This window comes from Drosophila obscura, unplaced genomic scaffold (genome assembly GCF_018151105.1).
Source record: "Drosophila obscura isolate BZ-5 IFL unplaced genomic scaffold, ASM1815110v1 contig_1, whole genome shotgun sequence".
NCBI classification, from domain to species: domain Eukaryota; kingdom Metazoa; phylum Arthropoda; class Insecta; order Diptera; family Drosophilidae; genus Drosophila; species Drosophila obscura.
The window spans coordinates 7,569,791-7,596,614 of NW_024542679.1; the positions used below are offsets into that span (position 1 = coordinate 7,569,791).

The window sequence follows — 26,824 nt, forward strand, 5'->3', positions numbered from 1 at the left end:
CACACACACACCCATACAATGCTTACATATGTAGATACATTTGTATCTAGCTGCCGCTGGTTAATGTTTCTTTTTGTTTGCTGTTTTTGCTACTTCACCTGCGTGTGCTGCAGCTCTCTCTCTCTCTCTCTCTCTCTCTCTCTCTCACCATCTTTCTCTCTCTTGCTCTGTCTGTGTGCGCTCTCTCGCTCTATCTTGGCTGCGGATTGGCTGGCCTCGGCGTCTGCGCTGCTTTCGGCGAGGCCACACCTCTATTTTATCTGTTCTCCCCCTTGCCCCGCTGCATGCACCGCACACCACACACCACTCATGTTTGCAGCCCCAGACAAAGCGACGTTTGCGTGCAGCTCCCCCCGTACTGCTCTACCTCTGCCCCATGCTATTCCATGGAATAACATCCCCCCCCCGCTCGCTTTTGGGCCAACATAAGCTTTCGACCTTAATGGCTCCAGTGGTTGGTTGGTGGTGGGGGGAGGCTTTGGGGGATGGCTCTGCACCACCTGGAGGCCAAAATGAAAATGGCTTTTATGTGTGGCGTGCGTTGGGGCAATTTTATGGCCAACATTGGCCAGAAACATTCAGCGGAAACCTACATACATACATACATATGTATGTATGTATGTATATCCCATGCCCCTTGGGGAGGGAAAACTGCTTTCCACCTGGCAACCGCACTTTTGCGGCTTACGAATATGCAGATGTCCCCCTGCAGATCCTGCACATACAGATATGTTTTAATTGTCCTCGTATTGATTTCCCGCCCAAAGACTGCCCATAAACTGTCCAAATGTATGCTTTAATTTCGTTTAATTATGTTTTATTTTGCGGTGGCCACAGCTGGAGGTCTGTTTGATGTTTGCGTGATGGAAAATGGAAGAGGGAAACTTCATTCGAAATGTGTCAGAATTAATGATCCCCGAAGCCAAGGGGAAGGCCCTAACTTTTGCTGGAAGTTGATTAGGTTTCCGGGGGAGTTCTACCTACCTAAAGCTCTAAGGTATATATTATCCATGGATGTATGTATTTTCCTTCATCTAACTGCCTATAGTACATCCCCTCCTACCGCTAGAGACTGAATCTAAAATGGCGAATCCCAGCAGTTCATTCAATTAAAATCCATCGCCTGCTCTTATACTCTTATACCTCCAATAAGATCAGCTGCTTGCCCACCTGAGCGCGGCACTGTATAAGAGAGAGAGAGAACGAGTTGCCGATCACCTGAGAGAGCGGCAGCAAAGAGACAGCGAGCGAGGGAGAGCGTAAGCGTAAGCTGCTCTCACCCACATGGCAGGCCTGTGTGGACTGTGGCTGGGTCTGGGGAGCACACCTGGTCGCCGGCGCTCGCTCCAGAGAGAGAGAGAGAGAGAGAACGAGAGAGATGGTGTGTGGGAGAGGGAGTGGAGTGAGCCAGGCAGGGGAGGGCTATCCAAGCAGAGCGTTGTAGCGCGCGCGACTGGCGGCCGAGGTTCTTCTGCGCAAAACCCTCGCTCGTCCAATCAGTACGAACTCGGTTCCCGCCAGCGAAGTGACGACTTCCCCAGACGACCGACAGCGCGCGAGTAAACCTCCTCTCATCACTCACTCACGACTGCCGTTAGCCGGAGTCTCAGAGTCAGAGCCACAGTCAGAGCCACAGTCAGAGTCGCCGTTCTCTTGACCAAGAAGTGCTGCCCCAAAAAACAGTACGATAAATAGTCGAATACTCGATGCAAATAGTTTATAGCCCATCAATTGCAACGGCAGACGATAACAAAAGCCACAGGCTGCAAATAATCATCCGTCCAGCCGCAGTGGAGAACGCGCGCCATCGCCTCGTCTCTGAAAACGTATGCGGAAGTGGAAAGCCGGCGGCTTTTATCACCTTTTTTGCGTGGCATTACGCGTGTCATTCGTGCCATCCGATTCGTCGTAAAGGATTCCGCAAAACAAAAAGCTAAATGATACTTAATGTTCTCTCTCTCAACAAAATAAATTAAAAAAAAAAGGAGTTGTGCAAACAAAAGTGCCTGCCCCCCAAGCCCCCAAGCCCATAAAACCCCAACGAGGAAGAAAGTGATCGAGTGTGCCTTCATTTGCATATCCTTGCAAATTATTTAAATTAAAATATTATTATTATTATTATTAAATAATACGCAAAACGTGCAGCAATGCCTCCTGCCGCCCAAGTGCCATGCCAACATACAAAAGTATTCAATAATATTCAATAATAATTCGGAAATAAATTCCCGAAAGCGCCTGCAAAATTTGATTAATCATTGTGCCTTGAACTGGTCGTCGTCGTCGTCGTCGTCGTGACTCGTCGTGAGTCAGGGAAACGCCGCTGCCTTAATTACCCGCAAATCAACCAAAATTCAACAAATTATTCAGTTAAATTTAAGTAAAAGCAGCAGCCGCAGCAGCCGCAGCAGACACCGCTCTCCGTCTCTGTGTGTGTGTGAGGTGTGTGGTGTCGTCCTGTCCATCCTTTCCTCGTACGGAGCCCCTGGATGCAAATAAACTCCGCCTAAATGCATACGGATATCATAATCGGTGACCAATTTGCGGCCAACAATAACTACTGGGTGATGCAGGTGAGTTCCGTCCCCTGGCAGTACTAGTCGTAGTAAGTGGGTCAAATCTGCATAGAAATTCCATGGGAATGCTCGAAGAATCACTCTGATCAAAGGAACTGCAGCTTAAAAAGAGAACCAAGCTAGTGAATAATATTTATAGAACTCGCAGATCAATCAACTTCCCCCGTGCATTCAGGAAAAAAAAGGTTCAGGTGGAAGATTCCTTCCCTGCCAATCAACAAATCCTCTTAGCACTTGTTTCTTTCTTCCCCCCAAAACAAAACAAAACGAATCTCGTAAGCAATTACTACCCATAATTATCAGCAAAGTACGTTAATTAAACAGATTTTATGGCAAATTAATTTTAGCCAAATTTGACAAGCAATAAGACAAAATACAAGGCCCCCAACAACAGCAACAACAGCAACAACAAAAACCAAACACCTTTACGAGTAACTGCGAGTAACTTCCGCTTATCAAAATGCAAATCTTGCCCTGGGCCAGATTTTTGTGCCTGATTTGTGCCTTAATTTCAATCGGCGGCGCTGCAGTCTCCGGCTGGCAGATATTACGAGCATAAATAAAAACCCCGCACGCGGCAATCGCAAATTACAATAAAACTGGAAAAACAAATTAGCTTGATTATCGTTCGGTTGGATTGATACCACAAGTATCTGTGGCGATCGACAGCAGGCGGAGGCGCAGGCGGAGGCCGCTGCCTGACTGCACTTGAGTCCCGTATCCGCGAGTATTTTCACACGGATTAGCACCTTCTCAGGCGTCCCTCCCGTCCCTCCGGTTCTTCCTTCTCCCTGTCACATATATTCGTGTGTGTGTGTGTTTGTCAACGCGGCAATCGATTTGTAAATCTCGTTATCACCTGCAGCGCCCAGTCGATGCAGTCCGACGTTCTTTAAGCCGTTCTTAAACAGCGCGTCGGTCCGATCGTTTGAACTGGTTCCCCGGAGAAGAGCCCCAGAGCACCAAACACCGTCTGAGGGGCGTCGAACGTTTGGCCGCACTTTTCACGCGTTCCGCAAGGAAATTGTAGCGATCTCTGGCTCTCCCTACCTCTCCCTCTCTCTCCTTGCTTTCGGGGCAAATGTTTGCCAGCCTGTTCCTGCTCTTATGTGTGTGTGTGTGTTGTGTTGTGTGTGTGTTGTGTTTGTTTCATTGTTTGACTCGCGCTCACTTGCGAAGCTCCGCGTCAATATTTGCCCACAACACTTTGCCAATGTGCCAAGTGCTGGCCTTCTGCCGTCTGCCTTCTGCCGTCTGCCGTCTGATGAGGTGCCTTCTTCATACCCTTAGAACCCCCAGAAACCCCCAGAAAGCCACAACTACAGCCTGTGTGGCATCGCTGGGGTGGAGTGTGTGTCGCGCAGTGTCTATAAATATGTTTCTGTGCGTATGAGTAATGCTGCTTTCCATGGAATATTTATCCTGCCTATTAATAAGTGGGTAAATGTCAACGCAACAGACGTTGCAGTTCAATGTCTAAGACCTTGGAATGGCAGGGTTTATAATGACAAAGCGATCTATCCATAGGGAAATAAGGATATTCATAGGAGCAAGTGAATGCAAGTCAAAGCTATAGATTTCATCTTTAAATGCTTATTAGAGAGCATTCCTTTTGCTCATTCTCTGGCCAATTGCTGGCAAACATTTCCCCCCTTGTGCTTTATCTATTTGTTAGCTCTAGTAGACTTCCAGTCTTACACCTCTCCATTGATAAGTTCTCGGGCCGAACTATGGCCTTACTCAACAAAAACGCCACAACGAACTTAAGTGCTTCCTTCCTTGGAGAGATAAGAGCAGAGCACTCTCTGAAAAAGAACCCACGACATTGGCACTTCTCAGGAAACACACAAAGTGTCGTAAAAGAGCGGAGACCACCCGCCACCCCCCCATCCACCACTCAATCCCTTCCTTCTTGTTCGACAAGTGTCGTTCGTCTGTCCCTCTGTTGGTTGTTGGTTGTTGTTGTTGTTTTCTGTGTTCTGTGCTCCACCATCCAACACTCAATAGCTGCACTAATTAGGCATGTGTTGTCAAATATTTACAGACAGTCGCAAAAGTACAAAGCGCTGTTGCCTCTCCGACTGTCTGTCTCTTTGTCTCTCTGTCTGCATGGCAGAGTGAAAGATTGGAGTCGACGAGTGCAGAGTTCGAGGGGGGTGCAGCAGTGCGGGCGGCACTTCTTCCGTTTTGTCCACTGATTTACCACACACACACACACACACACACACACACACACTGATACTGATGAGTACTCGTAGTAGATATGACACGGTAATTCCCACGATTCACACCGATTATGACGAAAAAACTTTCATCTTTTATGGCATTTAGCGAACGAGAATTAGTTTACGATCCATTTACAAGGAATTAGCAAAAGCAATGAGTGGGTACAAAACACATATCATACATACATATATGTATGTATATCCTATAGATATACCCCATATCGGGTGAATAATGTAGCTAATCAAGCACGTAGTCACTGCACTCGAAAACTGGGGGGCACTGTGCACTGCACTGATTAATGGCCCTGAGACCATTGTGCTTCAATCGTAAATAATTAAGTATAGATAAAAATCAGATAACTCATAAGTTTTGCCAAGAACAAGAGTGTGGGGCGGGAGGGAGGGGCAATGGAGCTGACTCCACTGTCAGCACGGGGCAAAGATTTATGCAAATTACTTTACTAAACGAAACCTGGCAGTCAAAAGAGTGATTTGTCAATAAAAAATAAAAAAATACACAAAAAAATCTACTAAATATGTATAAATATATATATTTTATATATGGGTTATTCCGTATCTAAATCAATAGAGAAAATACTCGTCGTATTTGCATTCACGAAATCCACACACACACACACTCACAAAAGACGGCGGCCGCCTTCAAAGTGGCAATCGTTGCTGAAAAATTTTTAACAAGAATTGCAGCCCGCCCGATAGGCAGTATCTGGCAGATACACAACAGATACAATTGTCTGTTCATTGTCGACCAATAAAACAAAAAACTGAAAACTGTGTGGCAAATTAGATAGAAAAGGCCAAATAATGGCGCTGCGATAAGATAATTACGAGAAATGTTCATGTCAATAGTTGACTTTCCATTTCGAAAAATGAGTTCAAGAGTGTGGCAGCCCCACCAGGCAGGCACTAGACACCGAAATGCCAATTACACCGGGGGCCCACAGACAATAGTTTGGGGCGGGGGGCAAAAGTTAGATAATAACTGGAGTAAGCCATGAAAACACTTTTGCAAAAATCTCATTAAGACCCGGCCACAGTGCACAGTGGGAGATCCAGCCAGTCAGTTCATCCATCCATCGATCCAACCATCCATCGTATCTATCGTTTCTATCGATCGATTCCTATGCAAATCCCTCGTTCAATTTTCTGTTTCCTCAATCACAATGCCACAAAGATTTTATTTGCAAGTCTTTGCCATATTTCTTTTTTGGTCTTTTTTTTTTTGTATTTTTGGGGCTGGCTGGCTGGCTGGCTTTTGGCTTTTGCCAATTCATGCAAATGAAAACGAAAACTGGCACACACACACACAGACAAGGAATGAGCCAAAAAATGGCACAAAATATCATTTATTTCTGGTCAAATTTTGATTGATACGCCGCTCCAGTCTGGAGGTCAACTTTTGTGCGAGGAAAATCAATCACTCACAATTCATTGAGCTCACAATCGGGCAGATGGAGCAGAGATAAGGATTGGGGGTGGATTGCTTAGAGGAGCAACTAAAAGTTAGAGATACTCGTATCTGGATTCGAAATGCGAGCCACAGCCTGAAAGCCTCCATCAATCTTTGAGTGATTTTCGATTGAATCATCCTGCAATCAAAATCAATCCCTCTTCCACCATTCCCCCGCTCAACCAGCATTTTTTTTTTATGGCACGTGAGCTTTTATTGCCGCCTTTGGGCACCCTTTTCTCCACTTAATCCCAACATTTCTTCGAGTCAGACAAAATTTTTGATAGATTGCCGCGAGAGTCCGAGCCGCAGAAACGTTTCAAATTCGGCGAATTATTGCGGAAACTAGTTTGCCGAAATAAAAACCACACTCCACGCGAATGTCTCTGCTGGGTCCGTCGCACTCCGCCGCATTGGAGGTGCTAAAACACAGAGCATTGTGTGCCGGTGCCCGGTGCCCGGTGCCTGTGCCCCTCCGGTGTTCCCCTGTGTCGTCGGCTGGCAGGCAACATTGAAGCGCAATTCGTTTCAAGTTTGATTGGATCAAAAGCTCAGCAGCTGACAGAGAGAGAGACACGTTTCCAGTTGCCACAAATGCGGATGGGGATGGCAGAATGGTGGGGAATGGTGGGGAGACTTGGCAACGAAATAAAATATATTTAAAGCTCCCCCAGCCCGCGAGAGAGCTCATTTGATGCCGCATTAAGATCAATTATTTGATTATGAAACAAAATCTGCGTAAAATCTTCAAATAGTTGAACGGCTTAGGTGACCCAGGCCGATGTCAAACGATCTGCTGGCACTGTGCTGGCACTGGCGCTGTAAATCTCTCAATAAAAACTAAAATTTATTTCTGCCGACAGCGCGTCAAGGCGCAACATCTCATCGCCCCGAAAAAATAAATAGCCATCAACGGGGGCCTGAAGCCTGAAGGTGAGAAATGTGGCAAAACAACAATGGGGCAAACACATTTGATCGGCGACCGCTGATAGAGTCATCACATCACATCACCAGCTAAGGCCCAGGCCATCTCCAGATCTGGTCCGAGATCTGTGCGATGGATCCCTTGGGCTCTGGGCTCTGGGCCTCGTAAAACCCAAACACACACAAAAGTTCAAATAAATAACATCCCAAAAGATACGCTCAAATTGCAAATTCAAATTGAAATCGAAATCCCAGCTAATGGCGGGGCCAATTTTCGTTGGCGTGGCGTCGATGTAAAATCATTTCGTAAGCTTAAATTTTGATGGAACTGGAAAGAAGAGACACAGCTACAGCATGCGCGCAAGATTATTCCAATTTACATTATTTGCTTACTTAACTTTTATCACCTATAGATCGAAGATTTCTATTATTACCCCCGTACCATACCCCACACGATCGGCGATCATCGTCGATAATTGCCAGAGTACGCAGCAGTACGCGCACGAATCTGTGTGGAACAAATGGAAGGTAGATCGTAGCGCCAGGCCAGAGGCTCTGTGCTGGGCAATTGACCCACTAATAGAGCCTGTCAATAAGAGTATCGTAGCGTATTGTATCGTATAGGAGTCGTAGGGAGTCACAGAATGATCTTGTGCTTGGCCATTGAACCGCTTATTGGGAACCCCTTCGGCAGGTTTACTTTTCCCTCGTAGCTAAACATTTATGCATATTTCCTGTTGCTGCTGCTGTTGCACACAAAAACACAAATTAATTGCCCGCAAATCCTGTATTATTCAACAGTTTTTCATTTCATTTCAAATTTTTATTGATTCCAACATGTTGCGCATGCCCCTCTTCCTCCTCCTTCTCCTACCACCGATCGTCAGGCATCAGTGATTCGCACCTCTGATCGGAAATTGGAAAATTATGTGCCCAATGTTCTTCCACTCACAGCGCAAAATGCCCTCAGGTCGCCCTCGACTCGGCTCGGGCATTTCCTGTGCCATACGGCCCTCCGGCAGTCGCCCTGCAAAGTCAGTGCCTGTCACCCTGAACCATAACCATTTCATAGCTTCACTGGTCACCCCTACTATCCACCCATCTATCCATCCCATTCCATTCCATTCCATCCCATTCCATTCCGGGCCATGTGTGTGCCGTGCCGATGATGATTGCTTAGCGTGAAATTGTGAGAATATAAGTTTGAGGCGACGCGTCAGCGACATCAATTAATGTTTTATTATGCATTTGTGTTTGCTCAGAGCCAGGGGATATTCAATATCCCGATGATATGCAATAGCTGTGCGAAGGTTTTTATGCAAATGAGATGTCAGGAGTGGGAAGATGTCAGGAGTGAGGGTGGAAAGTGCAGCACAGCAGGATATGTAGGATATACTCGTGTCATATGGGAAATGTAAACAACAAAATAAAAAGTGGTTCAAGCTAAGAGAAGTCGATGGAAGAGTTTTGAAATGTAGTTCTATAAATGTAAGTAATTCTCTTGCAAAATTGTTACCCAATTGCATTGCATTTTGCGCCCCCCCCCCCAAACCAAACCAATTTCAAAATAAATTTCCCATAAAAATCCAATTAATTCCATTTACAAAAACCTCACATAAAATACTATAACAAATCGCTGGCCATAGAAAATGGCGCTGCTCTAGACGGGAACACGAAAAATGCCAATAGCAATAGCAGCAGCAACAGCAATTGGCAACAATAGCAATAGCAATATCAATATAATTCAGTTTCGAGTGACTTGTCATTAGAATAAATAAACTTATATATACGATACGGCTACGGGTAAGGGTACGGGTACGGGTACGTGTGTACGAGTGCGACTACGGGTACGGGTACGTAGGCAAAAATAAAACGAAGTGTGGAATGGGGAATGGGCAGGGGGTAGGTAAGGTAGGAAAAATATATATGTATATACATTTAAAGGCAGCCAATAAAGAAAATAGACATACAATCAATAGAGATAGTCAAACAGCATAGTCGGAAAGAGAGAGAGAGAGAGAGAAAGATAGACGTAGAGATATTATAGTTGGGGGAGAACAGCAACAGCAACAACAACAACAAAAACTGTCGCAAATTGCGGTCATTCGTCATGCGCACATAAGCAGAACGACAGCGGGGGCCGGCAGCGGCAGCAGCGCAGCAGCAGCAGCAGCAAATGGCGTCGCGGCAATCGATGCTTGTGGATGGAGTGAAGAGGAGGTTGCGTACTTACCAGGGGGGTGCAGAGTGGGAGATAGCTAGCAGTAGAGAGTGAGAGAGAGCGAGAGGCAGAGCAGCACCCAGCAGCGATGTCACTACGCCGCTTTAACAGAGAAACAAAAACAAAAGCAGGCGTTTTTTTTGTGTTTTTGCTATTATCTCCCCCCACTCCACCACGCATAAATATGAGTCTGGCCTTTGTGTTTGTGTGCAAGCAGTGGCGTAGGGGGGAGATTATGAGTGGAAGGGGTTTGGCTTGGATTAAAATAAATTCTCAAATACTTCGTAGCTGCATTTCCATGCACTGGAATTCGCATTAATTACTATTTTAAGTTACTCTTTCGTTCCCTCTTTGACCACACCTCTGTCTGACACACTCGCACAGCTTTTGCTGCTGTATTTCTCACTCACTCACTCACTCACTCTCTCTCTCTCGTTCGCTCTCTCTGAAACTATGAAATGTGTTTTGATTTGCTGCGCTTGCCGCAAAGCTTTTGCTAATGCCTTTGCTTGTTGTTGCTGCTGGCGGCTGCTGGTTGGACGCTTCCAGCGGGTGTCGGGTGCCGCTGTGCTGCTGTCTGGGGTGGGAATTGCTGTTGGCAAGGGGTTTGGGTGGGGGGGGCTGGGGGGCTGTCTCAACATGGCGACGTTTGCTTTTGCTGCTTAATGGTGCTTAACAGCCGTCGAGCGGAGCGTGGAGCGGTTAGAGGCGACTGCGCATGTTCCAAAGCTTAACGGGAAGTACATACATATGTGTATATAGAGTGTGTGTGTGTGTGCTGTATATAGGAAGAAATTTGCGTTGAAACAGTTATGCGAGAATCAAGAACGAATGGAAAATGTCGCCATTTTTATTGTGCGGGGAAATTTCTAGTATAAATGAGAATTAATTTATTGCACTTCCTGGCATATTCCTGGTGCATATAAAATGTTGGATATAGATGAAATTCGGTAGAAACTAACCCAATAAATTACATGATTTTTACCATGACTCAAATCGATATTGCCGCTCTTTCCTATATGCAGCCCCCCCAACCCTATTCATTGCCATATCAATTTCATTCAACAATTTGTCGACTATTAACTCACCCCGCACTGCTCCTCTCCACTGACCAAAAGACCAAACTCCAGCGGGGAGTATCTTTTCCCACCTTTCGCTCAAAGCCATTGTTGGGGTCTCTCTGGGACTGGGACTGGGACTGAGAAATGGGTATGGGGCATGGGTATGGGGCATGGGGGCCACCGTTGTTATGATACCTATTAACGCTATTATTATGAAAATTTTCAGCATCATTGATTTTTGTTACCGATTTTCTAATTTAACCAAATTATTGTTTATTCCCTCGTCGTCGTTTCCCATTGATTTATTTCGATTTTTGTCTTTCGTTTGCGTGTTTTTTTTCGTTGTTTTGTTTGTCTATTTTTGGGAGTTTTGTTTCACTTTTGCTTCCCCACCCCCCCTATGCGGGATAGCTCTGTGTTGGAGAGGGGAATCGGGTTTTCTGTTAACTGGTTGCGTAAATATCTCTTGGCCTCAATGAAATGCCTCCGCACTCACACTCCACTCCTCTCCACTCCTCTCCACTCCACTCCAATCCTCCCCTCCCATAGATACCAAATGGAGGCTCTTTTTCCTCAATGAAATGCCGAAAATTAGCATAATCTCTATCTCTGGTGGCTGTGCCTTTCTCGCGTTGGGCTTACACTGTCCAGCAGCGGTTCTGGGTGCCACGGCAGGTGTGATGTTTCCATGGAAAGTAAGAGTTTAAATATCTGTGATTCGATGTTGTGCAGTGTGTGGCAGCAGCAGCAGCAGCAGCAGCAGGCGGCAGGCGGCACTCGAGGAGGGAAAATAAAAGCGAAACCTGTTCGAATTTTAAACGAAAATCTTGTTGGACATGATGTTGCCCCCTAAAGAGGTGTGCAGGTTGGGGCATAAGGGTGATGCGGGGGGGAGGGGGGAGGGTTATTTGTTTGTTGGTGTCAAAGCTGTCACATATTTTATGAAGCTGCAGCGGCAGCGGCAACAGCAACGGCAACGGCGGCGGCATGCAGGCGGTTCAAGGGGTCACCGAGCATACAGCTCGGAAACTGTGTGTGCCCCACACGCATTCATCTTGCCTCTCTTGCGGCTGCCCCTCGCTCTCTGTTGCACATGCATTTTAATTTCCCAGTTGTTGGTAATTGCCTGGCCCGTCCCCTTGGGCCATCATGCCGCATTTGTCCCAAGCCGTGGCTATGATTTCTGGCCCAAGCCCAGGCACACCAGGCACAACAGTTTCTGGCCGAGTCCGCGTCTGAGTCGTGATTGCAATTGGCAGTCGCCTCCAGAGAGTGCAAGGGAGAGGGAACGAGGCCAGACATACATATGTTAGCCTTATAATTTATGCCCCTGGTTTTTGTGCTGTGAGTATTTTCTGTTTCTGTTTTTTATTAATTGTACAAACCGATGGTCAAAATATGTCTGCCCTCGAGGTACACATTTCGGTCTTACTTTTATTTGATTTTATAAGAGTTATTCTCACTATCTTTGATTCTACCTATAATATATATATATATATATCTCCCATAGTGTTTGTGCCCCTGCTGACAATTCATTTGTAATTATATAGAATTGAGAATTTGCCCAAGGTTGCCGGCCAGATAATTTATATGTCACTGTTAAAATTAAATGCACTTAACACGAGAATTAAACAAACAGTTAAGTTAAACAGTTAATTGAGTAGCCAATTCTCTAAGCTTTTGTTTAATTAAACTCATTTGGGTGGATCGTTAAAATAATTCACATTCTGGCGAGAGGGAGAGAAAGATATTCCATCCGTTCCATAATTAAGTGAAATTAATTAAGCGAATATCCCAAAAAGGAAAGTAAATTCTAAAGGCTAAAGGCATCCAAGAACAAGCTCTCCTCCATTACAAATTGCACCTTTGGATTCCGCAGATCCAATGTCTCTCATTCCCATGGAATTTCTGTCATATTTTTCCACCCATTTACCAATCACTAAGCGCTTTTATCTATCCTCTAATTAAATGCTGGAAAATCAATGCTTAATTGGACAGTCAGTCGATGGACTTTTGAATGAGCAGAAAAGAAAAAATAAATAAAAATAAACTCGGCAGAAAAAAACTTGAAAAATGTTAAACAGTAGCAGAAACGTCTGTCTGGTCTGTCGGGTCTGTCTGGTCTGTCTGGTGGTGATGTCTGGTGGCATTTTAAACTTGCCACACAATCTGCATACAGCAGACATATGTACAGCCATGCAGCCATGCGGCATATGAAGGAGAGTCCATTTGGGCCTGATATTTGAATGCTAGTCAACGCGAAATAGATATATGCCAAAAGATTTTGACAGGCCAACTATCAATTTATATCGTTAATGTGGCAGACTCTCGTTTCGCTACGTTTCGTTTCGCTTTTGCCTGCCTGCCTGCCTGCCTGCCTTATTTCTGTGGCAATATTTGGGCTGGCTGGCTCTCTGCGGCTCTCAAATTGAAGCTAATTGAAATGTCGATAAGGCAAACGTTTTGACAGTTCGACAGCTGCCCAAAAACCAAAAAAAAACACAACAACAACAAAAAAAGAGTAACGTTCCAGCTGTGGAAAATGTCATTTGGAAGAAGTTACTGCGCTGGCCCACATTGCGTATACGTAACCGTTGACTCATTGTCTCTCTGTCGCACTGTCTGTCTGAGGCGGCGTTCTAAGCACACGAATATGCCGCAATTTGACCCAGTTTAACTCGACAATAAGAACAGCCACAACCACCGAGCACATGAGTCATGTGGCACACAGAGCTCTCCCAGCTATGGATGTCCCCAGCAGCAGGCAGCAGCTGCGACGACTCCTTTGAAGCTTGTGCGAAATTTATGCGCACAATATGCGAAATTTATTGTAATGACAATCGCTTAGTGCATAATTCTCCAGACACTGTAGCTCCCGCCTCCCCCCAGCTCCACAGCACACTTTGTGAGCAGGAAGCGGGCAATCATTTCGGCTTGTTTTGCCATTTGTTTGGGGTTTTATTTTGGATGCAGCTGCTGCTGCTGCTGCTGCTCCAATTGACGCCCACCTGCACAACGAACGGTCTGAGGGGAGCTGAGAAGCTGCCTTTGACGTCAGAGTGGGCTGGTGAGCGACTAAAGGCAGACTAATCGGCTTGAGTGGGTCCATAAATCCCACAGGGATGCCCATGTACCAAAAGTACCAGAGACACAGAGAATGAGGGGAAACACCCAGTCACCAAAAGGGTATCCAAAACGGCGCTCTACAAAGAAGTTTTCGTAGCAAAAGATAGTCACCAGAGGGAGGTCTCAGACTATCCAAAGAGTTTACCCAATCCCATGGAAAAATCAACTTTGCTCTCGGCGCAAAGTCTCTACAAAAAATGGCACAAAAATCGTCTATAATATATCCCATACTATTGCGTATATATAGACACTCTTATCGCCTTGATTTGAGCATCAAATCCACATGAATGCACAGGTCAAAAGTGTATTCAAAACTCCATTCAAATGGAAGCTGTTGCCTTAGCCTGATTCCAAAGGGAAAGTCGCGTTCATATATAGGCGAAATATAAGCCAACAATGTGCGGCACAGCCCTGGAATCCTTTTGCAACGCAGGTCACAGCCTCTGCAGCTTACAGCTTCCAGCTTCCAGCTTGGAGTGGCTGTTGTTGTGCTTTCATTTTCATTGAACAATGTGCATCATTAACGCAAAATGCTGCCTCGGCTGCTGCCGAGCTGCCTTTTCGTTAACAAAAGCGCAAATATTTTAAGCTTACATTTCGGTTTTCAGTTTTTAGTTTTTTTTTCGCATTTTGTTTTTCTTGTTTGTTATTTTTACAGCAAATATTCAGAGAGTGAAAAAAAATATAAAAAAAAGTCTTAATGAAGTGCGATTCAGATTCACTTGAGTCCTAATGGGTACGCAAGGGGAGCGAAGGGGAGGGGAGGGGAGCATGCTCTTACGTGTATTTTTGTGGTCATGCCAAATGAGGAAGTTTCAAGCGTTTCGGCAAGTGTCTGTCTGCCCCCTCGCACCCGCCTGCCACCACTCCTCCCTTTGTGCAGCCACTCATCTGGGACTCACGTGCGACAACACAGTCGATGGCTGGAAGTTTGTTTTTTCTGATTTTTTTTTGTGGGCTGGTCTCTCCCTCTGCCCATTTTTGGCTTTGGCTTTTCGGCTTTTCTGCTGCCGCTGCTGCTGCTGCTACTCTTTTTGGGGCTCTGCATTGATTAACGCATTTCTTTGGCCTGCTGCTGCTGCTGCTGTCCCCCATTGTCCCGCTTCAACAATTGTGGCTCCAGTGTTCCCCCTGTCTGTCGGTTTGTCCGCCAGTGGGGCTGCTGCCGCTGTTTTGGCAAGTGATTTATGCCGCCGTTGGGGGACTGGTAACGTGACACATTGAGGAGACACATTTGTAGCTAATAAGTTTAGTGGCATAATGAATGGCATTTGAAAAGGTCCATTGAAACCGCTGCGGAATCGGGAATTGCTGCGGCAGGGGAATACGATTGCAACACATTTGAAAATGAATCATTGGCGCTCCAATCTGGGTTGCAAGAATTAAAAGTGAACTCATTTTTGGCTTGAGAGTTTAGGGAATTTCATATGCGAATTCTCAATGGAGCAAAGTTTGAAAATTCTATTAAATATCTAAGCTATGGGGCAGGAATTTCCTACCTTTTAATTAGCTTTCGATTGGCTTTGAGCCCCTGCTAAATATCCTTAGTTTTTTGTATAGCCATCCATCTGTTTTAGCCAGACTTCAATCAGGGCGCTCCTCCCGCCCTGCTCCATCTGGTTTTATTTCTTCCTGTTGCAGCCTTTAAGCCCTTCAAATAAAGAGTCTGAAAAATACATTTTGTCAGTGAAACACAACGCAAGTTAATTTTTTTAAAGACTCGCACGCGTCTCCCCGAGCCAAGCCGAGCCAAGCCGAGCAGCAGCAGCAGCACACGCCAATGCCAATGCCAGAGAGCGACAGGGCAGGCACACACACCTTCCATAAAGGTGTTAAAATGTCGGGCTCTAAAGGGCGCAGACACTGCCAAAGGACAGACATGCCACGGGAGTGGAGTAGGGGCAGGGGCACGGGCCAGAAAGGTGGTTAATAACCCGAACGCTAATGAAAAAGACACTGACAAAAAAAAAATAAAGGGAGATGGATTGGGATATGGATGAGGTGCACAAGGTGGCAGGCGGCAGGCAGCAGATGAACTCCAATTTGAGGGTTGAGGGTTGAGGGTCTGCCACGAACGGACTGGCATCATTATCAGCGCGGAGGAGGGTTGAGGGTCGGGTATGATATGATATGGGGGCGAGGGCGTTCGACTAAATTTATGATGATGATCTAAATTTTGATCAGAGTTGATGAATGTGCTGCCAGAGAGGGAGGGGGAGAGAGAGAGAGACTTGGGAGTGGAATTTGCAGCTGCCCCTATTAAAAAGATGACCAGGCAACATTTGATTTTTTTAATGGACTTTTAAGAAAACGAACCCAAAGATAGAGCGAGTGAGAGAAAGAGAGAAAGAGAAAGAGAAAAAGGAAGGTAGATAAACGTTTCATGCTTTTCTTTTAACACCTTTTTTTGGTCGAGAGATGTTTTTTTTTTTTCTCTGTGGCTAATGTTTGCCCTTCCACTTAGCGCCTCTTTTACGATTAGAAATCATTACGAGTGCAGCAAGGGAGACCTCATTTAATTATTTAAACGACACGAGCACAGCAGATAAGAGAGAGAAGTACAAGAGAGACAGAGAGACAGAGAGAGAGAGAGAGAGAGAGAGAGCTAGATCCATTTATGTCAAATTGACACCTTCTCGAGGGGCCGTCTCCTGCTCTTAAATTCACAGATTCATCTTGGAGTTTAGCTCAGATACTGCCACAGATACATCTCTTCGCTCTCTGTGGATATTTTCCCTGCTTTAATACACTTTAAATATTTATAAGCTTGGAATCTTTTGTACCTATAATTGATGGGCTCTGCTGCTTTCTGGCCAAAGAGGTGTTACAAGGAGGTGGAGAGAGGCTGCAGCGGGCAGCAGACACACTGATATTTCTAGCTGGCAGTGCAGCCAGATACAGCATCCCCGCTGTGCCAACAAATTGGGGCGACTGGCGACAAGCAAATAAACCAAATCAGACTCTAAGCGCGGCATGAACCACCACCACCAGACACCAGACTTCCTCCTTGTTGCCTCTCTCTGCTGCTCTCCTGCTCGCGTGTAAATGATTCTCGCTGTGGCATGTCCCATGTAAAGGTTGCAGCACGAGTGTGTGCAACAGGTAGCTGCATGGCCTGTCAATACCTACACGCCTGCCTGCCTGCCTGCCTGGCTGTTTGCTTGCTTGCCTGCTACATGTGGCAATGTGGCAGTGGTGGAGAGGGTTAGCTGCCCTCTGTTTGGAGGGGCAGAGCATTCCCCATTCGATTCGAAAAGACACACTGAATAATGCAAAATGCAGTCGCCATGTAATCGCTCTCCGCCTCCTCCTCCTCCTCTTCCACCCCAAAAAGAGACTCCCAAAAGACACACAAAATTCAGTTCCAAGTTCCAAGAAATTGACTGCACAAATCGCAGCGGCTCAAAGCAGGGAAAAGCTGTGCTGCGGCTGAGTGACCATTTCCCAAACAGAAGAAAAAACGAAACCAAAACGAAACGATGCAAAACGCATGTCGAGCATGGGCCTGCACTTGTCGTTGGTCTCCGACTTCGACTGCGACTGCGACTCCACTCCATCTGCAATGCAATGCCCAGAGTGGGCTCCAAATGGCCCCCCCCCCCCCAACTACTGTTCCAAATTTGATTTGCTATGCTGATATATTTTGGCGACAAAACGTGGAAGGAAAAAGGCTGCACAGGCAGTTGAAAAATGCGGAAAACATATTTGGCATAGTTTTTGCCTACTTTTCGCTCTCTCTCCATCTCCATTTAGATTCGTCTGCGTGCCCCCAAACCAACACTCGTTGGCCAAGATTTATGTTCGTTTGGTCCAATAAAATAATTGCCAGCGATTTTTTATGCAAATTGTTTCTTTGGGCTGCTGCCTGCCTGCCTGCCAGCCTGCCAGCCTGCTTGCCCCATGAGTCATATATGTATGTACATACCTATGTGGCACAGCTAAACTGAACAACGAGTAAAACTAAACGATTTTTACGATCTTCTGGGCATAGACGCTACTCTGTGGTTGTTTTTGTTTCTGTTTTATGGCCAAGCGTTTAGTTTTTATGGCAAAAGGGGTTTCTAATTTAGCAAAAAAAAAAAATAGTAGAAAAAAAAGAAGTGCCCCTTGAAGAGGGTCAAATGTGGCATTTGACATTGATTTCAATCGAATCGAATCGAATGGAATGACTCGGGCAACGAACTTGTTCTTGCCACTAAGTTGCTGCTGCTCTCTCCCTCTCTCACCCTCTCTGTCTCGCTCTCTCTGTCACTCTGCTCACTCTGCTCAATGTGTCAAATGTATCGTTTCCTGTCTTAATGGAAAACTTTCACTATTTCTAGGCAAAAAAAAAATATATATAAAAAAAAACACATTTAAAGTCGTTTCATGAAACAAATTTCAGGAAATATTTTCGATTGAAGTTTTGCCCTCGAGGCGTGCGGAACAATACCCTCTCCCTCTCTCAATGAATTCATCGATTATTTAACGATTATTCGATTGTCTGTGGCTGGTTGCTGGTTGCTGGTGGCTCCTCTCTTTTTCTTTTCTTTCTCTTTGGCCAAGCAATTACTTTTAGCCGCTTTTATCCGCTGGATACATCAGGCCTCCATTGTTAACTTCCCTGGCCCCCCCACATCCCATGGAATTCCCAAAGCAAAAGATCTATTGACTGATATTTGGCACGTGCCGTTAATGAAGTTGCCGTTCAATCGAATCGAATCGTTTTGTCTGAAGCAATTACCAAGTCGATTGCCAAGGGGGGGTGGGAACACTACGCTTACAGATGCCTCGAAATATCCACAAATAAACGCCGTAAAAGGTATATGTATATTTCCATCTGGGTGATTCGAATTCCTACATCTGTTGTTCCGTGTGGGCGCCTTAGTTTCTAGTTCTCGTAGTTCTCTGATTTTTTATAACCCAATTCCCCCGGTTGAACCATTTAGTCATTTAATTTATTATCTTCCCGCAGTTCAAATGCTTTTGTTATTGATATTATATTTGGACCCATTTCTTAGCAATTTTATTGGTGGCAAGATATACACACAAACATACACAGATCACAGAGATCACAGAGATCACAGATCAAGCGACATTTATGATCAAGTTTATGCGACGCAGCAGCAGTAACAGCAAAACAGCTGTCAGAGCCGCAAAATGATGCCGATTTTATGGCTCAATATTGTTAGAGATCCGAACCCAATAGCAGCGCCAAACCAAAGAGCAGCTCCAACAGCAGCAGCAGCTCTAAAGAAAATCTACAAAATTAATAATAGTAAAAATATCAAATAAACAGTTGGCAATTTGACATCTTTTTTATATGGGCTCTATGATTTTTGGCATATTGATGGCTGCTAATAGATAGAAAGACGGGGAAAAAAAGGAAAAAGAAAAAAAAAGAGAGAGACCACGAATGAAATGTCAAACCCCAGTGGTGGCGAGGGAAGTAAGAGTGAAGCGGGGGACAGTGGGGGCTTAAAGAGTTGGAGCTCTTTAAAATGCAAAGCGTCTGTCGAGGCAACACAATAAAAGTACCAACAACCACAAAAAAAAGCAACAACACAGCCAAATGGAATATAATGGAACATCAAATTTATTAATTTTTATGGCTATTATTTTTTCTTTCTTTCTGAATTTAGTTCCCCACGTGTATGTGTGTGTGTATTCGTGTGTGTGCTTTCTGTGAGTATTTCGAATTATGTTTCCATTTCTCAGAGCGGCGCAAAGCAAGTGCCAAATTTGGTCTTTGAGAGGTTCTTGACCATCCGAAGCACGTGTGACAGCCAGTGCTCTCTGCCTCCCTCTCTCACTCTTACCACATATGAATTTAGCCTCTCTCTTTTTTTCTGTACACTCAAAGAAAATAAGGTATACTTTACATGGAAGTTGTGCATGAATTAAATATGTTATTTCTATTGAGGTTTATTCTACTTTTATCTCAAATAAAACCAAAATTAAATCTACTAAAAGTAAATTTAAGAGCACTCTGCTTACTGTACACATACATATGTCTCGCAGTGTTACTTCCCATATAAAATCGTATGTCTGTATATATGTATATATCTTCTGCGTTTGTTTTGTTGTGCGTTTTGTGGTTGATATTTTGCATATATTTTGTTCGATTTGAAATGAAGTCACGTTGCACTCGTAAACGTTGATATTTATGTTTGTCATTATTTTTTATGCTCTCCCTCTGGTCCCTGGCTGTTTCTTGCTGCTGTTTGTTGTTGTTGTTTTCTTATAAATAAATATGGTTTCTGTTGTTGGATTATTATTATTATTGTTGTTGCTGTTGCTGTTGTTTGTGGGCCTTAATACACGTGTAGGTGCCACAACAATGTCTTTGTCCCTCTTTGCCCTCCTCTGTCTCACCGTCCGTCCGTCCGTCTGTCTGTCTGTCTGTCTGTCTGTGGCGTTAAACAATAGTTAACAACTTTATTTGTGTGCTTATATGCACTTAACGCTTTTGGCCATTAAAAGGCAACAACAGGCAAGCAGAGGCAAGCAGAGGCTCACGTTTTGTTGCCGCCATTCACCTGAGAAATGCCAAAGCGGCATGCCACAAGCAGCAGCAGCAGCACCTAATGAAGCTGCAGTTGCAGTTTCAGTTGCAGAAGCAGCAGCAGCAGCAGGAGCTGTGTGTCAGTCCACATAAAAGTCAGAAATACCTATGAAAAATCACCAAAACGAATTGCTAAATAGCCGCAAAAATGCACTCGAAATTGTTTAGGCCATGGCCAATTGGAGGGGGTCACAAAGGGGATAGGGGGCGGGCTAAGCTATGGGAAAATAGCAAAACTTATACACTGAAACGTAGCTATTTATTTTTTGCTCTGTGCCGTCAGCAAGGAAATCAGGGAAAATGGGAAGTGCTTTCCATGGAAAGAAGATCGAAATGAATTATAGCTTATGTCAGAGATTGGGGTATGATGAATGGTATTGCAACTGGTGGGGGGGGGAATACCCGGAATTGTCGTTGGTTTGTGGCTTCTCTTTGGGGAAAATCCTGAAAATCTTATAAATATTTATTGGGAAAGGATTGGAAGTCGGAGGGTCAGGCCGAGATGTCATAGGACGAACGAAACACTAAAATGAGTTTATTTAAGGATGGAACCCTTTCAAAATGGTTTCATAGATTTCTGCCTACTATTTCCCTTGAAATATATTTATAATCAGCATTTTTCATGGATTAAGTTAATAAGGGACTAAATGAAATGAGTTGAGAGTTGAGGAGTATCAGTAAAATGACGAAATTTCATGCTCAATTGCTTTCAAGACCTCTCACACCCTTCTTCCCCACAGAACATAATCACTTTCCAAGCCATTTATTCAAACGCCTTGCCTGCCCAGCATATGGAATCGCTTGCAACGCTCAACAGTTGCAGTTGCAGTTGCAGTTGCCGTTTTTATGGTCCCCATCTAAACTCCATCCATCAACACCAGCAACACCAATAAATGGGTCAAATCAATAAACAATAACATAAAACAAAAAAACAAATAACTCAAAGACAAAACAAAAACGGGGACAGGCAGCAGCAGCAGCTCCTCCTCCTCCTCCTACAACCAAAGTTCCCCTACAAATTTATGCAAATTATTATATGTATGTCTGGTATATGGTACGTAATGGCCATTTATCGGAGGTTCTGTTCTGTGCCATCGAGCAGCGTTTATTGACAACGGCATTTTAATGCTCAAAAAAGAATCATAAATAAAATAAAAATACTTTGGTGTGCCACAAGCAACAAAAAAAAATATTAAAAAAATAATCAAATACAAAAAGTATAAAAAAGAAATTGAAATTATAAGTACCTGAACATAATTTCACCTCAGCGAGTAGGGCGGTGGGAGAGGTAAAGGGCAAAGCAGAGAACTCTATAGAAAAATAACCAAAAGAACGAACACAACAACAGAGCAACAGCAACAACAACAACAGGTTCATAATTGAAATTCATGTTTGTGGCCCGTCTCTGTGTGCCCCTGTCAATGTGTCAACAAGAGACACACAGCGAGACCCAGAGAAAGAGAGGCCCAAAAGACAGGTTACCGTTGCCTAGAGAGCTTATTGCTGCTTGGGCTGCTTGGGCTGCCTCCAAAGTCCAAATCGAACTACGGGGCTAATGCCCAAGTGGGAGCCACCACTTAAAGATTCCGCAAGGCTCCAAACAGGCCAGCAGTGACGCGACGACAAGCCACGCATTGTAATGAGGTCATTTGCGTGGGGAGCCCACTAAATGCGCCCTGGACTCGCCGCAACAGAGCGAGGGAAAGAACATTTGCCAACGGGGCGATAGTTGGGGGCCCAGGGAAAACCAATTCGTGGAAATCCACAGTCCACAATCCACAATCCAACGGAGACAATCACTCCTCCACACAGCACAAAGCGAGCGACAGTGGGGAAAACGGAGACATTACTCATATGGAACGGCAGTGAAACAAATATATACATATATACACGAAAATCTATTAAAATTATCACACGCCATATGTTTGACCTCCCGCTTTTGAGCAAACATTATTCACCAAAAAAGAGTTGGGGCCGCCGCCGCCACAGAAAGTCCCCCAAAAACATAACCAGTCGGAAATGGCACGTGTGTATCGACATTTAGATACCCCAGAATTTTCTACTGCACTCAAAATTGCAATGCTCTCTGGGTTGAATAGTGTTCGTTGAAGCCAGGTGTTCAAAGAGCCAAATTACTTTTTTTTTGCCTCTTCTGGCTATAATAATTATCCGATTTCATTCATATTTAACAATTTAGTAGATAAAATAGTTCTTAAAGGGATTCTAAATTTGCTTTGTTTCTCGATTTGTTTGTTTTAATTTCGATTTTTGAGCGGGCGTAATTGAAGCAATTAGATTAGAATCGATTTATATATAGTTGATGCTGCTGCACACCAATGGAACATGTTATTCATATGCTCTCCGAGCTACAGGGCACTCGAAAAGGTATTCCCGCACAGTCAATAAAATGGCAAAAAATGCTGCGGCGCACGGCACAGCTCAAAAAAAAATATTGCAGCTAAAATAATTTGCCATGCTCGTAAATTTTCAGCTCATAAAAAACAGCAGTGAAAACGAGGCAACATTTCTGTTCGGTTCGGTTCGGTTCGGGGTTTGGGGTTTGGGGGTCGTAGATGAATGTGTGGCACGGGGGGCATCCATGAGTCAGTGTCGAGCATTTCTCGAATTGAGTCAGATTTTTTGTGGGTTTTTTGCTTGGCTATTTTTTGGCTGTGTTTCGATCGACACTTTGGGATGATAAATTGTCCCTTTTTGGAGGGGGGGCTGCTGCCACGCCACACACATCATTTGCATGTGAAAAGCTTTCATTGCGGTTCTGTGGCGAGCATAAAACAAGAAACTTGACTAATTTGCCAAATGATTATTATGTTTGCCTAAACAACGCAAAGTGCTGCCATAAATTAGTGGCACGGACAACAGCGTTGTCTGTGCTACGTTGAACAAAAGAAAGATTGTGACAAAGGGGAAGGGGAAGGCAGTTTAATCGACTGAGATCTATAAATAAATCCATGGATAAATCATCTCACGAATTGGCAGACTCGAGAGTTTTGTTAGCACCACTAAAAAAAACAAAACCAATTTGTTGGCCACAAAAACGAAAGACTTGGGCAACGAACTTGCCACGAAGCGCCGCGCAGCAGCAGCAGCAGCAGCAGTTGCGGCAGTTGCGACTGCGCTGTGTCGCTCTGCTGCCCATAAAAATAAAACTTCAAATCCAAATCCAAATCAAAATCAGAATAAAAATAAAACTTCAACGAATAAAAATAAAGAAAGAAAAGCAAGTGAAAAGAAATGCTCAAAGACGGTACATAAAGATAAAGTAGAAGCAGCAGCAACAGCCGCAGGGGGGGACGAGTGGGGCAGCCAGCCGCAGAGTGTGTGGCAAGGCAAGGCAAGGCAAGGCAGGGCGATAAAAGTTTAATCAAAATTTATGGCTAGGGAAGAGCTGCAGAGCCATTCCTCTGATTACCAGATGGGCCATATACCACACGATTTACTAACACTTTATACTCTGCTCTCTGTCTCTCTCAGTCCCCGGAACTGGACTATCGGCACGAGCTGATGGGCCGTCTCCACAAGATAGAGCCCGCCGACGTGGAGCTGGAGGTTCTGGCCGCCACCAGCCACAGCCACAGCCACAACAGCAATGGCAGCCAGACCCCCAGCCTTGCAGCGTCCCAGCAGCAGCAGCAGCAACAGCAACAGCAGCAGCAGCAACAACAACATCAGTTCCACCATCATCACCTGCATCATCATCATTCGCACCAGCACCAGCATCACCATCAGCACCACCACCACGCGCACCACTTGCACCAGCAACAGCACCAGCAGCAGCAGCAGTCGCACAGTCTGCAGAGCGGCGAGAGCGGCGCTGCTGCCACAGACGCGTGGCAGCTGTCAGCGGTGGGTTATGGCAGCACGGATCCCCAGCAGCAGCATGCCGCTGGCTCTCCCAACTCCAATTCAAACTCCGCCTATGCCTGCACGCCCCTCTACGATGGTGCGCCCTACGAGGTGGCTCTGGTCTATGGCGGGGGTACGGCCGCAGCCTCAGCCTCAGCCACAGGTGGTGGCAGCAGCAGGAGCGCTGGCGGGGAGAAGGAGTATTTGTATGGTAAGTCTACCCCCAACCCCTAGAGACAGTCCCAAAAATTACACGCATGGAGAAATCTCGCAAGTCAATAGCGAAAAATGTGAAATCGGAAACCAAAAACCCCCAACAACAACAAAAATCAGACAACAACTTTCAGCCACAGCGAAGTGCAAATGAGCTGCCATATCTGAAAGATACACACCAGATACAGATACTCACCCTCTTCTATAGCGCATCCATAGGCCTCTTAAGACTCAGCTTCAGAGCTGCTGCTCCACCTCCTTCTCCGCTGCTTTGGGCCAGGCCAGCAAGCTCTATAAATAGTCAAACAAATCAGCAGCTGGTTAGAAAATTTCATGCATATGCGCGAGATTTCTCATAGGTTGCCCCTGCGATTGATTTGCATAATGTGTTAGCATTGGATCGATTATAAAGCGATTTCCTCCACTCAAAGTCTTCCTCTTCCTCTTCTTTTGCTCGTTTCTTCGAACACAGAAACCAAAAACAAAGAGACGGCTTCGCTCTTTGCGGATCCATTGGACAATCCGTATCAGCGGCCAGTGCCGCTCTGGGACGATATCACTACCTCAATCCAAAATATCGATCCAGAGAATGCGCTCATGCTGAGTGCCACAACGAATGGTGGCAGCGGCAACAACAGTAGCAGCAATAACCACACAACCAACAGCAACAGCAATGGGGACAATGCAACAACGGTGCAACAGCAACAGCAGCAGCTGCCACAGGTCAAAATGGAGGCACTCGATGAGAGTTTGCTGGAGACTTTCTCAACGCCGCTGCTCAGTCCCCTGGAGATTAAGACAGAGAAGCAGCAGCGACAACAGCAACAGCAGCAGCAGCAACAGGCACAACAGCAGCAGCAGCAGCAATACCAGCAGCAGCAGCAGCAACATCAGCAACACTATCAGCAACATTATCAACAACAGCAGCAACAGCAGCAGCAGCAGCACTTGTACCAGCATCATCCCAGTCTGTCGTCGGTGCTGCCACCCGCTGTCGAGACGGTGGTGGAGTTGCAACTGCAACAACAGCTAGTACAGCAGCAGCAGCAGCAACAGCAGCAGCAGCTGCACAGTGGCAGCAACAGCCCCAAGCAGCAGCTGCAGGCGACGGCGACCCCCGGCGACAACGGCAGCAGCACCTCCTCCTATCAGCAGCAATACGCATCTCAATTGAATGCCACCACATCAGGCGGCGGCTATCTGAACGGTAGCAACAGCAGCAGCAGCAGCAGCGGTGGCAACACGAGTGCAACGGCCATCAGCAGCAGCAGCAGCAGCATCAGCAGCTACGGCTATAGCTGGCACAGCAGTCAGGTAAGTGGCTTGTCTTGCCCCCTCGCGTGGCGCGTTGCCCCCGTAACACAGCATCAATCTCTCTGCCCTCCGTTTTGTTGCAGACATTTCACACCAAATACCAAATACACCCGCCATCCGCAGCAGCAGCAGCAGCAGCAGCCAGTGCTGCATCCGCCCACACTGCCACGCCCACAGCTCAACATGGCGTTGCTCAATTGCAGCAACTGTGCCCCCCGGCGGCACCCAGCACACCCTCTGCCACATCCTCCTCGGCCTCCTCGTCATCGGCCTCGTCGTCGACGCGCCACATGTTCGTGCCACCGCTGACGCCGCCCAGCTCCGATCCCGGTAGCCCCTCAGCGGCCGCCGCAGCGGCACAGAGACGCACCACCCCGCCACCGCCCTACCAGCAAGGACACGGACTGCTCTTGGGTCTGCCACAGCCGCCGCCGCAGCTGCAGCTACTTGGAGGAGTTGGCGGCGGCTCTGCCACCACGCTCACCACCCTCACAGCCTCCGCCTCGTCATCCGCGCAACAGCAGCTGCCCCAGCAGCAGCAGCAGCAGCAGCCCACGCCCGTGGCACCTGCGGCCCCACCGCCACGTTCGGGTGGTGGCTCCTCGGGCAGAAGGGGCCGGCATGCGCACCATCAGCCGGGCACAGCGGCGCACATTGCCAGCCTCATGAGCGTCCGGACAGTGCGCTACAATCGACGCAACAATCCGGAGCTGGAGAAGCGTCGCATCCATCACTGTGATTTCGTGGGTGAGTACCAGTTCCACAGTCACTGCCACTGGCACTTCCTCCTCCGAGACTCCGAGACTCCGAGACTGTAGATCTTTTTAGACATTCGCTGCATGTCGCTCCTCTCGTTTATCATTTCGCGCGCTTTGCGACACTTTTCGTAACAGAGAATCACCCTCCCCCCCCTGCCGCTGCCACTGCCACTGCCACTGCCCCATTGCCTTGTCTAGTGGAATCTGTAGCCTCTGGCTGTACCTCTAGCGGAGCTCCCTCCACGTGCGTTCCCCATTGCGCATGCGTGACGCGTATTCTCCATCGGCATTTATTTATTTCTCTCCATTTATCTATACATTTATTTATTATCTTTCTGCCATCGTCCGCATCTTTCTGTCGCTCACTGTGTGACAGTTTCCTCCGCCGCCCCCTGCCCCTGCTGCTGCGGGGGCTGTTGTGGCGCTTTTTCTATTGCCTTCTTTGTAATTCTAATTAGCCAATTGCCATATTTATGTAAGACGACGTTTCCTACTCCTCCTCCTCCTCCTCCTCCTACACCTCCGCCCCCAGC

The 26,824-nt window shown here is 46.2% G+C and overlaps 1 protein-coding gene and 1 long non-coding RNA gene across 2 annotated transcripts in view; one reads left to right on the forward strand and one right to left on the reverse strand.

Annotated features, from left to right (window-relative positions):
* The first annotated feature begins 1,988 nt into the window (after positions 1 to 1,988).
* Positions 1,989 to 26,824, forward strand: part of LOC111072190 (dendritic arbor reduction protein 1) — a 30,938-nt gene continuing 6,102 nt past the window's right edge. Inside the window, exons 1-4 of the mRNA XM_022363893.2 lie at positions 1,989 to 2,570; positions 23,635 to 24,217; positions 24,692 to 25,533; positions 25,617 to 26,280. Of these exons, the coding sequence (XP_022219585.2) occupies positions 2,508 to 2,570; positions 23,635 to 24,217; positions 24,692 to 25,533; positions 25,617 to 26,280 (2,152 nt within the window). The 5' untranslated portion in view covers positions 1,989 to 2,507. The remainder of the gene's footprint in view (positions 2,571 to 23,634; positions 24,218 to 24,691; positions 25,534 to 25,616; positions 26,281 to 26,824) is intronic.
* Positions 15,098 to 24,510, reverse strand: LOC111072194. Its single transcript, XR_005967738.1, has 2 exons — positions 24,416 to 24,510; positions 15,098 to 15,264 (listed from the first exon to the last, which is right to left on the reverse strand). It is a non-coding gene; the product is annotated as an uncharacterized LOC111072194 (long non-coding RNA).